General features: G+C 34.0%; 1 protein-coding gene across 8 annotated transcripts in view; it reads right to left on the minus strand.

The window, feature by feature from the left end:
- The window catches only part of WRN (WRN RecQ like helicase), a 148,074-nt gene that overhangs the window by 41,578 nt on the left and 93,321 nt on the right, over positions 1–13,175 (minus strand). For all 8 annotated transcript variants that reach the window (XM_044225425.1, XM_044225422.1, XM_044225426.1 and 5 more), the window contains 3 exons: positions 10,635–10,736; positions 10,237–10,329; positions 5,269–5,410 (listed from right to left, as the gene is read on the minus strand). In XM_044225425.1, coding sequence (XP_044081360.1) covers positions 5,269–5,410; positions 10,237–10,329; positions 10,635–10,736 — 337 coding nt within the window. The remainder of the gene's footprint in view (positions 1–5,268; positions 5,411–10,236; positions 10,330–10,634; positions 10,737–13,175) is intronic.

The raw sequence follows: 13,175 nt of genomic DNA on the forward strand, positions 1-13,175 counted from the left end.
TGGAACACTGAAACATGTGAATAAAAGTGAAAGAACCCTGGAAGGCCTGGGCGGCTCAGTCAGGTTAGTGTCTGTCTTTGGCTCAGATCATGATCCCAGAGTCCTGGGACTGAGCCCTGCATTGGGTTCCCTGCTTAGCTGGGACCCTGCTTTTCCCTCTCCCACTCCCCCCGACTTGTGCTTGCCCTCGCTGTCTCTCTCTCTGTCAACACATGAAGGAAACCTAGGCTGACGTTAAAGTGGAACAAATTCCCATCAGAGACACTTCAGTGCCTAGAAACTGAGCTTAACACCCATAGGCTTCTGACAGGTTAGTTAAAGAGTCTATAACATGCATTCTACTTACCTTAAAAATAGAAATAGAATTCTTTTTATTACAATAGATAAGTAATGAGCTTTAGTAACATGGTGATTATATTTACCAAAATTTTATCAGAACAAGATTTAGAGAAATAGAAACACCCAGGTACAACATGGTACCCTTTACCCTACCTAAGCCAACTGACTTGAAAAGAATGCTTAAACTCAAACATCAGAGAATTTCAGAGCTAGAACACTGGAGTTCTTTGATCCATATGGTTATTTTTTACCCATATTGCTAATAAATAGTTAGAGGCTCAAACAGTTAAGCGGTACCCTAAGGTCCTAGAACTAGGAGTAGAACACGGGCCTCCAGAGTACTATTTTGAAACTTTCATTATTATATCATGTGAATACACACACAGAAATATACATATGCAATACACACATATACAACAGAGATACCACATATCCATCCCCCACATATCCATATCCACACACACACACACACACACACACAAACACACACATATTGTTTGTAGTTATTACAGCAAGACTACCTGGATTTCAAATACCTTGAATGGTATTTTCTACCTTTTTGACCAGGCAAGTTACTTAACTTACCTGGGCTTCTAGTTCCTTAGCTGCTACCCAAGTATTAACAACACCTTCTATCTCTTGGACATGTTGTAAAGACTGAGTAACCAAGACAGAGCCTGACTCAGTAACATTAACTCTCTTCAGATTAGTTAACAGTTGATCCTTTAACTCAACCTAAATTCCCTAATCTAAAAGAAAAACCATTATAGGGGCACCTAGGTGGCTCAGTCAGCTAAGTATCGACTCCTGATTTCTGCTCAGGTCATGATCTTAGGGTCATGAGACTAAGCCTTGGACTGCGTGTGGAGCCTGCTTAAGATTCTCTCCTTCTCCCTCTGCCCTTCCCTCCCACATAAGCACATGCATGTGTGCACTTTCTCTAATAAATAAGTAAATCCCTAAAAAAAAAAAAGAAAAGAAAAGAAAGAAAGAAAGAAAAATCACTACCTAGTATCTAGTCAGATTTCCTTGTAACACTGGTAATGGTACTCTACATCTACTAGGGGCTTATCCTTGTAGCAGGAGATTCTACTGCTTGCAAACTAGTAACACCATAGGTATTAAATTGCCTAACTAGCACTTACTAGCCATCTCAACACTAAAATTATTCTTCTTGCCTTTCCTTTCATAAGAAAAAAAAAAAAAAAAAAACCGACAAAACCTGAAGGGAATGAACACATTCACCAGTATGAAGCAATAAGATTTTTTCCTAATCAGCAGGGAGTAATTGTCCTTCCCCTCATGATCAGTCATTGCAAATACTATATACTGTGTGAATAAATGCACATTGTCTTGTTTCCATGGCAATCACCATGCCCAGAAAGCTGCTATAGAGAACACAGGGATTTGGGCATTGATTTTTAAGGAAGGCACATTTTACAGACACATCCTGTACCAACTGCATTCATTCTAGTATCTCCAGATCATTCAATCTAAAAATAAAAATGTAAAACTGCATGTGAACAGCATAATGAATAGAAAAGGCACTAGAACAGTAGTCAGGAAAGCTGCTTGCTCATCCTGATTCTGGCACAAAATAATGTGACTCAGGGAGGTCCTCTAAATTTCAGGGATTCAGTATCAACCACTGTCGAATAAGGCAAGAGGAATAAATAGTTTTTTTGCTCTAGGAGTCTACACTTCTATGGGACACACTCAAAAAGGGAAATTATCTCGTTCTTTTCTTTTAAAAATCAGGTTGGGAAAATAAGGAGCACCAAACTGGTATCAAGGAATATGGAAACCCACTAACTATGGATAAGTGTTTGAACAAAAAGAGCAGACTGGCTAGAATCCATGACCCAAAGTATCACTTCCTGATAAAAGCAAAGTCTTTGAACCTTTATCTGACAGAGGAAAAAACAACAACAACAACAACACACAAATCTGCCACTTGTCTGAAGTAACTTCTTTAAAGATCACAATCGTTTTGAAGGTAATCTTTCTGCTGGGAATGCCACACTCCCCTCCATCTCTTCCCTCATCTCATGTCTGAATGCCAAAATCTACTATTATCTCCCACAAAAAAAGAAAGCTCCAGCAATACTGACAGCATCACAAAGACTTCTCTAACTTGCCGGCTATGAACAAGCGCTCTCTCCAGAACCCATGTCTATTCCTATGTCTTTTCTCTCTTTCAATGCTACACTATACTACTATTTTTTCCCAAGTAACACCTTTCATACTAGAGGATAAGTTTTGGTTTTTGGATTCCCTACAAAACACAGTGCCTTACACACACATACACAAAAAAGAGGTTTAATATCGAGTGGAAAAAAATAGGTATGAGCTCTCTCAAGTTTTAAATCTCTAAGTTCTTAAAGCGTGAAACAAACCCACAGTTTCTGTCTACATTTTAACTTCTTTTGCCTCTTTCCCAACTCCTACAAGCCAAAGAAGCTTGGAGCTGCCACTTCAGGGCTTAACAACGTCACTTCCAGGGCTTTTATTCTAAATGCAAAATAAAATTAAAAGATTTTAAAAAATTATCTCTAGGAATATATGTCAATCAGACAAAACAGCTTATCGAGAAAATTAAATTGATAACCCTCTCCTATTCAATACTTTGAAAATTATAAAGGGTGTTAAAACCACCAGTAGTTTTCTTGTGGCTGCCTGTAGTCAAAGCAACTTTTATCAGAAGTATTACCTAATTCTGGAGCCATGACAAGTCTCAGCACTTTGATAATATGATCAGGGATGAGGTTTCACTTAATGACCTGGTTATGCAAATTAAGTACTATGTTTCTGTTTTCGAATCTATACAATAATAACTGTACAGATTCGAAAACAGAAACATATTCATACAGGGTGTTTAAAAATATTTATTTAGTAAGCTATGTAGACAGCTAAAACAAAGTTTCTTAGGCAACATTTCTAGTATTTAATTTCTAATTAAATTTGTACTATTTAAAAACAAAGTTTTAAACTCCATTTACAAATACCTGGATGGGCTGTACAACTGTTTATACTATTTAGAAAAATCTTGTGTAAGAAATGAGAATCACATGCTGCTTAAATTATATTTCTTATATATATATATATAAATATTATCTCTTTAAAACTCTAAAGGTTTTCAGTTTAATATATTTATCATCTTACAGATCAAAATTATCTACAAAGCTATAAATTTTACCTAAATTAGTTAAGGTGGACGATTTACTAAATTCCTAAAGGAATCATAATTATAATTTTTAAAACAATATCCCAATAGATACCAAGATCACTGAAAGGAAGGGGAAAGAAAATTACCTTATTTTTCCTTGTAGATAATGTCTACAAATTTTTGTTAAGTGGTACTTTTTTGAAAAGTTTTATACCTTTATCTAGCAAGGGTAGTATAAAATTTCACAAAGAATAAACTTCTTAATTTAAAGACTCCCAGAAGAGACTGTCAGTATAAGCAGTCTGACTTGGTTTTCAAATAATAGGTGAAATCTGATCCCTCTTGTGGCCAGTTCAAGTTTGTGTAGGAGCCCACTTACACTTATTTGTTGATACTGGATACTGCTGGCTTAATCCAAGTTAGAACAAGGATAATTTTTATAAATTACACATTCAACTGGGATACACAGATTTTGAAGATGACAGAGACAGAATACACTTTCATAGATCCCAATTAAGCTTAATCTATCTCTTGTAACTTAAATTCTTTAATAAAAAAAGATACTAGCAAAAAACCAAAAAAAATAGTAGCACTCATAGCAGCTAAAACCAAGTTCCTTAACTTGGAACACTACTTGAATAATAAACAGGGACAACACTTATTAAATTTTTAATCAAACTGGTGATTTAAAAACAAAACTATAGCGGGGCTAGGGAAAAAATAACAAAAAAATAAAAACAATATTTTAAACTCCATGCAGAATCTAAAACCATCACTATCTGAAAAGTTAACATGTTTTCAGTATTTCATTAAAAATATTTCACAAATAATTTAACATGTCCCTTTCTAAACAAGATAAAAACTCAGAAAATAAATATTTACATGAAGCATTCAAGTATTTAACAAATAAATGCTTAAATTATTTTTTAAAATTCCATGCAAACTGAGAATATTAATCTCTACTTTTAAGTATATTTTTAACAAATATACATATTTGTGAAGGATTCTACCTCCGACTTTTACTCAACTAATAGCAATGCATGACACTTGGCTTTGCTTTACAGACCTCTGAACCAGGAATAAAATCATATGAACAAAAGGACTACTGACTGTTAAGGGTCATGACTTACTCATAGTGTACTTGCAAATGTTAGCATAATTCTGGCATGCTAATCACTAAAACAAAAAAAAAAGTAGCTGAATTGACTATCGCTATTTATTCAACGGTAAAGCCAAAAACGAAACAAACAAACAAAAAATACTTGGAATTTTAAATACCTGAGATGAGAAACAGAAAAGATGTAAAAAGAAAAAGTATACCTCCAAATATTGTTACTGAACTTAGACATTTACAAATAATCACTGATATTAAAGTTTTGCTCAAAGAATTTACTACTTTTCAGGGCACCCAAAGAGATACTTTTGTTCTACCTGTCTCCTGATACAATGAAAGCTAACCTTTCTTGATTATCCTAAGAAAGACCAGTTTAAGGATTTATCCAACTGTAATCTAATAAGCTAATACAATGCTTCTAGAATGAGCTGCAAAGCTGAACAACAACTTGAAATATGAAAACAGCAGTACATGTGATAACATGCAGGTTTTGTCAAAAGTAACGAATGTAGTGTTTGACTGGAGCTTCATAGGGCTGACTTCCAATAACTCATCTAAAGCCAAAGCTGCTATCCCAAGACAAACCTCTGAAGAAAAGTCTAACAGGAGTGCAAGAAGAACTATGAAGGTGATTCACAGGTATACTTACAGATCCTTGGAGAAATAAAATCGGAAGTCCAATTCCAAACTTTTCTCCTAAGATTTCTACAGCAGATAATAGCTGGAATGCTTGTGGACCAAAGTCCTTTGATGTCTCATCTGAGTCATCAATGGCACAGCAATGATCCAATCTAAGTAACAGTATAATAGAAAGTTTAGCTAAGGCATGTACCTTTAGAAAGAAAAAGATTCCGTGTAACAATTAGCTAAGTAAAAAAAAAATCTCAAATACGCCAACCGAATCATAAGCTAACAAAGTTCATTACAGCCAAGACTATGTGAAGTATGTAAACCATGAAATATAAACCATAATTATAGCTTTGTATGTTATGTTGATGGTTCTCAACCCTAGTACCTTGGAACCCAAATTTCACGGGAGGTATCTTAGACCATAAACGGAAGATTAGTAAGGTTCAAGCAAGCAGAATTCAGAAGTACAGCTTGAAAATCTCCACTCGAATGATTATATAAATACTGGGCTTTTGGGTTAGGTTGTAATGGGAGAAAAAAATTTTTGCAAAAAAAAAAGTTTTTAACTTAAAAACCAAATCTCCTATGCAATAAATTATTAGCTTAAACTCCGATGTCTATAAAATATGACACAAAGATAAAGAGCATCTCATTTAAGTCCACTTGGAAGTTACATTCCTAAGCCATCCTTCAGGTACATTTAGAATTATCATTAATACAAATGAGAATTTTTTTTTAAGATTTTATTTATTCATTTGACAGAGATTACAAGTAGGCAAAGAGGCAGGTGGAGGGGGGGGAAGCAGGCTCCCTGGTGACCAGGGAGCCTGATGGGGGACTCAATCCCAGGACCCTGAGATCATGACCTGAGCCAAAGGCAGAGGCTTGATCCACTGAGCCACTCAGGAGCCCCAAGAATTCTTTAAAGCTGGTTGAGAACAAAAGGACTCCTTAGAGAAAATCAAATAATACAGTTCAACTACCTAATTCAATAGCTTTCTTTAGAACAAATAGCTTTGAAACAGCAGTAGGAATACAGTCAATATTCCAGCTATAATATGTTTTGGGGGAAAGACTACATTTAGGTTTATTCTCCTATTCTAACTTCTTTAGTAGGAAACTTAGCTCATTATTTTTCTTTTGTAGTATGAATATTTAAAGCTATCAGATTCTCACAAAGTGCCACCTCTGCTGTATCTCCCAAGTTTTAATGTATAATATTGTAATCATTACTAAAGTTCTAAAAATATTTTAATTTCCAGTCTGATTCTTTCTTTGATTTGTGAGTAAGTTAAAAGTGTTATTTATTTTTAATGTCCAAGTGAATGAGAATTTTGTTTATCCTCTTGTTTCCTTCTTCTTTTTTTTAAAAATATTTTACTTATTTATTTGACAGACAGAGATCACAATAGGCTGAGAGGCAGGCAGAGAGAAAGGAAAGGAAGCAGACTCCCTGCTGAGCAGAGAGCCCGATGTGGGGCTTGACCCTGGGATCATGACCTGAGCTGAAGGCAGAGGCCTTCACCCACGGAGCCACCCAGGTGCCTCACCCTCTTATTTTCTTCTAATTCAATTGCATTCTGATCAGATAAAGTGGTGTGTTTAATACCACTGAAAACTTCTGAGACACTACAATCTAGTATAAGGGACAGAAAGCTTTTTATAAAGGGTTAGATAGTAAACAGTTTAGGTTTTGTGGGCCATACTATCTATGTGTCCCAGCTACTGGGCATTCAACTCTGCAAAAACAGCCACAGACAACATATAAACAAAAGGGTATGTTGTTTTCCAAGAAAACTTCATCCATAAAAATAGGCAGCAAAGTGGGTTTGGTATACAAGCCATAGTCTGCCAGCCCCCTGCTCTAACACGGAGGCAAATTTTTATCAATGTTCCATGTATGTTTGAGAAGTGCAGACTCTAATTCAGGGCTTCCCAGCTAGTGTGCTGTAAATGGATTATAGGGATGCTACAGAGTTAACCACAGTTCTGGACAGAATCTGGACCTGAGTAGTAAATAGCCTAGTGTGCTATAGTGGTATTATCATTAGTTTTGTGGATCATGAAGTGAAAATGTTTGTAATACATTGTTCTAAACGCTTAGTATAAGAGTTCTAAATAGCAAGTGTGTGATAAATCAAACTTGTTACTATGTTGACCAAATTTTCTACAGCTTACTCATTTCTGGGTTGTTTAACCTACCAATAACCAAAAATTATATCAAACTCTTTACTTTAATGGTGGATTTGTTGATTTCTTCCGGCTGTGGGTTTGTGCTTTATGTATTTGTAGGGTTTTGGGGTTTGGTGCATAGAACAATTCTGTCCTTTTGCAGAAAAAACTTTTTGTCACCACAGAGATCATCTTCATCCCTAATAATTACTTCTTTGTCTAATAGTTACACAGCTACTATGCCTAGGTACCTATGGTTAACTCAACTAGTTATACAATTTGTTTTTATTTTTTCAATTAATATACAGTTAAATTGACTGTGCATCTGTGCATATGTAAAGTTCTACTAACTTAAATACATCTATTGATTCATATGCATAGATTTATCCAACAACCATAATCAGCTACTATCACAATGAGGACACACAACAAATTCATCAGAGTAAACACTCCCTTATGCTAGCCCTTTGTAATAATACCCTCCAACTCCCTCTAACCTCTGGCAACCACTGATCTTTTCTCCATTCCGACAATATAGTCTTACTTTTGCGAGATTACCATATAAATGGGACTGTACTGTAAAACTGGTATTATTTCTTCCTTTAAAAGTTTGGTAAAATTTGCCATTCAAACCATTTGGGCTAGGGAATTTTATTCCAGAGGTTTTTAACAGCTCTAATTTCTTTAACAGTCGTACAACTATCCGGGTTATCTATTTCGTTGCAGGTGAATTTTGTCAGTTTGAAGTTATCAAGGAATTGGGTCTGTTTCCTCTAAATTACTGAATGTACATGCACTGAGTTATTCACAGTGTTTCTTTATGACTCTTTCAATGTCGGTTGGGCCTGTAGTGAAATTACTTTCATTCCTCGTATTGGTAATCTCTGTATTCCCTTTTTTTTCTTGTGAGAAGTTTCTATCCATTTTATTGACCTTTTCAAAGAATGAGCTTTTGAATTCTTTGGTTTTTCTCTTTTGTTTTTGTTTTCTATTTCATTTCACTTATGCTCTTCTCTTTATTTCCTTCCTTCTGCTTCCTTTTGGTTTATTTTGCTCTTATTTGCTATTAAGGTGGAAGCTTAATTACAGCTTTGAAACTTTTCTTTTCTTCTAAGTATTTAATGCTCTAAATTTCCCTCAGTATTGCTTTAGCCACATCCCATACATTTTATATGTTCATTTCATTCAGTTCAAAATATCTTCCAGTTGACCTTGAGGCCTCCTCTTTGGCACATGGGTTACTTAGTACTGTGCTATTTAATCTTTGAGTGTTTGGAGGCTTTCCTGCTATCTTTGTTATTGGTTTCTAGTTTAATTCCTTTAAGGTCAGAAAACACATTCCATATGAGCCGAATTCTTTTAAATGTATCAAGGTTTGTTTTATGACCCAAAATATAATCCACATTTGTGAACATTCCATCAGTACCTGGGAAGAATGTTTATTCCACCGTTGTTGGGTGGAGTTTCTATAAAAGTTAATTAGATCCAGTTTGTTGGCAGTCCTGTTCATTTCTATCTTCTTACTGATTTTCTGTCTATTAGTTCCATTAATTACTAAGAGATGTTGAAATCACTAACTATAATTATGGATTTCTGTATTTCTCCTTTCAATTCTGTCAGTTCTTTTGTTAAGTATATACACATTTAGGATTATGTGCTCTTGAATATGATGGTTAACTTGATATGTCAACTTGGCGAGGCTATGGTGCCCAGTTGTTTGGTCAAACACTTGATGATGTTATAAATATTTTGTAGATAGGATTACCACCTCCAATCAGCTGACTTTAAGGAGATTACCTGATAATGTTAAGTCTCATCCAATCAAATGAAGGCCTTAAAGAGCAAAGACTGAGGTTTGCTGCACAACAAGGAACTGTGACTCAAAAATATTAACACAGAAATTCTGCCTGACTTTCCAGCCTGCCAGCTTATCCTACAAATTTCAGCCTTGGCAACCCCCACAACTGCCATCAGCCAATTCCTTAAAATCAATCTCTGTGTGTATGTATGTGTGTGTGTGTATCTCTGGTGAACTATGATTCATTGGTAAACTGACCCTTTCACCAACATGTAATGTCTTTCCTTATCCCCGGTAATATTCTTTCTCCAAAGTCTCCACTGTCTGATATTAAAATAACAACCCAGCTTTCTTTTGACTAGTGTTTTCATGGTATATAGTTGTTATCCTTTTATTTTTAATCTACCTGTATAATTACACTTGTGGATTTCTTATGGTCAGCATATATTTGGGTCATTTTTTTTCCCCCCAAGTTTACTTATTTATTTTTAAATAATCTCTATACCCAATCTGGGCTCAAACTCATGATGCCAAGATCAAGAATCACATGCTTCTCTGACTGAGCCAGGCAGGCTCAGTCGTATTTTTAAGCCAATTCTAACAACGTCTGCCTTTAAATGGTGATTTTGGACCATTTACACTTAATATAATTATTGATACATTTAGATTTAGGTCCACCATTTATCTATTTATTTATCTATTTTGATTGTCTATTATCTATTTGTTTATCTATTTGTAAAGCAAAATAAAATTGCTTGCTTTGTCCTACATTTAAATAAATTATTTTGTTTTTTAAAACTGTATATCATTCAACAAAAACTCAATTGAAAATTATTTGAGGGGCCACTGGGTGGCTCAGTCAATGGAGCATCTGACCCTTGATCTCAGAGTCTTAATCTCAGGGTCATGAGTTTAAGCCACCTGTTGGCCATGAAGCCTACTTAAAAATATATATATTTGAAAAGGAAGAGAAACAAAGACTTTTAGAATCTCCATCTAGAAAAAAAAAATCTTTACCTGGACCTGCAATTATCACAGCATTTTTCAGTTCCCATAATACCCACGGAGGCCTTTCGTAGTTGTTTGTCTTCAAAATGAGACAAGATGAGTCTACCCAAGAGAAAATTTAAAATTAAATAAAAGAACAAAACCATATATGTTAAAATCATTGCTTAAAATAATGAGATGAAATCATCATTAATTGATTCACCTGGGATCTCATTATCTGGCTTCAGTTTACTGAGGCACAAAGAAAGTTACCTTAAAAATTCAGCACATATGTAATACCAACAAGATACGGTTTTTAAATATTTCTAATTATTTTGCAAAACTTTTCCTTAAAAGAGCATCATTTTTTTTTAAAGAGCACCATTCCTAAATCTGTTATTAATTAATGTAAAACAAATAATACCTACTTTCGCCTACACCTTCTGGAATGAAGATATTTTTCCATCTTTGCCATCATCTTTAATTTGTATAATCGAAACTTTTCATTGGGAATCTCACTAAGGCGATGCCTGTCAATTACAAATATCACAGGAATATATAAAATTGCATTAGTGATTTTGTTATTTTTACATTTATTACTGTTTACTCTTCACAACCTATACCATCTACACCTCTATCAAGATAAAAAAAAATTTATATCATCCCAGAAAGTTATATGTCCCTTTCTAGTCAAGTCAATGCCCCTAAGAGGCAAGCCTTTTTCTAACTTCTATGAAAATTACTTTTGAAAAAATTCTATATCTATATTCAAGCATCAATTTTTTAGCTGCCTTTGAAAAAATTATTATAAACCCTAAAGTTTTTCATTTTTGATTTATATTCTACATGCTTTTTGGCAATATCCCCACAATATATGAATTTTTACATTTTCCCAGCAAAAGGTTATTGTTTATTTTATTTTACCTGACAAACTAAAACATACTGAAAGAGGTTCAAATCCAAATATCAGCCTTAATCCCTATTTGCTCTTCAGAGGATTTCTCATCCCCCTCTAAAACTATCCCTTTATACTATAGTCTATTTTGAGATACCAATAAAACACCAGAATTAAATTCTTCCTCGAACAATTATAACTCATTTTTCTATAATACTGAATTTATTTTAAAATTGTTAGCACTAGACATGCTTGTCTTTAAAAAGTTAATTCTAGTTTACTGTGAAGAAATTCCACGAATATCAGATATCAGAAGATGATGCACATCTTTCCAAGAATTCTTTCAAGAATAAATAGAAGTCTGAGTTGAGTAGATTTCAGATATTTCAAAAGAAAACAATGTTTGCATGTAAGCTCTAATTGCTAATGCTGATCCTCATCAAAATGGACCTCACTAATATTATGACTATTCAAACTTCTGACTGATAAAAATACCTCCATACAATTCTCAAAGATGACACCAACAGGGAATCCAGTTAAATGACTTCTGGAAAGTCTGAACATACAAATGATCGCTTATTCAAAAACATTCTTATGATTTGACACCACCAACCACCATGCCTTTCTATATAGTTTACCCCCCAAATCTATTCCAACTATTGACTCTAGTTCCCCATAATCTCATTCTTCCTAGCCCATCCCCTAAAAATTACAGTTGACCATTAAACAACACAAGTTTAAACTGCATTGGTCCACTTACACATGAATTTTTTAATAAATACAGTAGTGTACTATAAATGCATTTTCTCTTATGATTTTTTGAAATGGAATTTTCTTTTCTCTAATTTATTTATGGTAAGAATACAGTATATAATAGATACAGCATATGAAATAAGTGCTAATCTACTATTTATGTTATCCATAAGGCTTCAAATCAACAGTAGGCTATTGGTAGTTAAGTTTTGGAAGAGTCAAAAGTTATATGTAGATTTTTGATTACCTGGAGGAATCAGCACTCCTAACCCATATGTTGTTCAAGGACCAACTATAGTTATTTTTTTGCTTTATTTATTTGTTTAGCTCACCTCTTTCTCCTCAGGAAGGACAAAGAAAACAAACACCTACACTCTAAGTACTATAGCTTCCCTTGTATTTGGTTCAGATGACCTACATTTAACTTCTCATTATCAGTGTCAGTAACGAATCTGAAAAAATAAAATTACAAGTCTCTAAAAGCAAATCTAGTAAATATTTATTTTACTTTTGGGACTATTAAAGTAAAATATTCCACAGAATAAAAATAAGTTGAAAAGGAAAAAAAATTCTAAAAGCAACCCATAAATACAAATCAGATGGAACCAGATGGAAGAATTACTAAATTGAAATTAACCTGCAAATTACTCCCTTTTTAAAAAGTTTATAATAACATTGGGTTTGACTGTTTAATAGCCAATGCAGACATTGAGATGTTGCCAATGGTACTGCTTCTGCAATAAGAAATAAAAAATTACATATTTACACTGATGACTGGACAAGTTTCTTTTCTCAACCATAGCATTCTAGTATAAGATACACTTTAAAAGTTTTATGAATTACAGTAATCTTTCGACTGAGAACAAGAAACTCCATTTATTCTCAAACTCTCCTTCTTTCAATAGAAGAGATCTGTCCCAAGAATGACACAGATCTGTCCTAAATCCTCACTGAATTCTCTTTTATCATGATTAACCCTGTAGGTTTAGTATTTCCCTTAGAATGGATGCAAAAACAACCTGTCTTTACTAAAATTCAAGTATGGGTTTTCTGGCACCATTATTTGATTACTAATCACTATTACTTCTGTGAAATCTTAAAGAGATAACCATTTAAAATATCTTTTGAAACTAAGATGCCTTCAACAGACAAATGGATAAAGAAAATATGGTCCATATATACTATGAAGTATTATGGCTCCATCAGAAAGGATGAATACCCAACTTTTGTATCAACATGGATAAGACTGCAAGAGATTATGCTGAGTGAAATAAGTCAAGCAGAGAAAGTCAATTATCATATGGTTTCACTTATTTCTGGA

Source organism: Neovison vison, chromosome 11 (genome assembly GCF_020171115.1).
Source record: "Neovison vison isolate M4711 chromosome 11, ASM_NN_V1, whole genome shotgun sequence".
In the NCBI taxonomy this organism is placed as follows: domain Eukaryota; kingdom Metazoa; phylum Chordata; class Mammalia; order Carnivora; family Mustelidae; genus Neogale; species Neogale vison.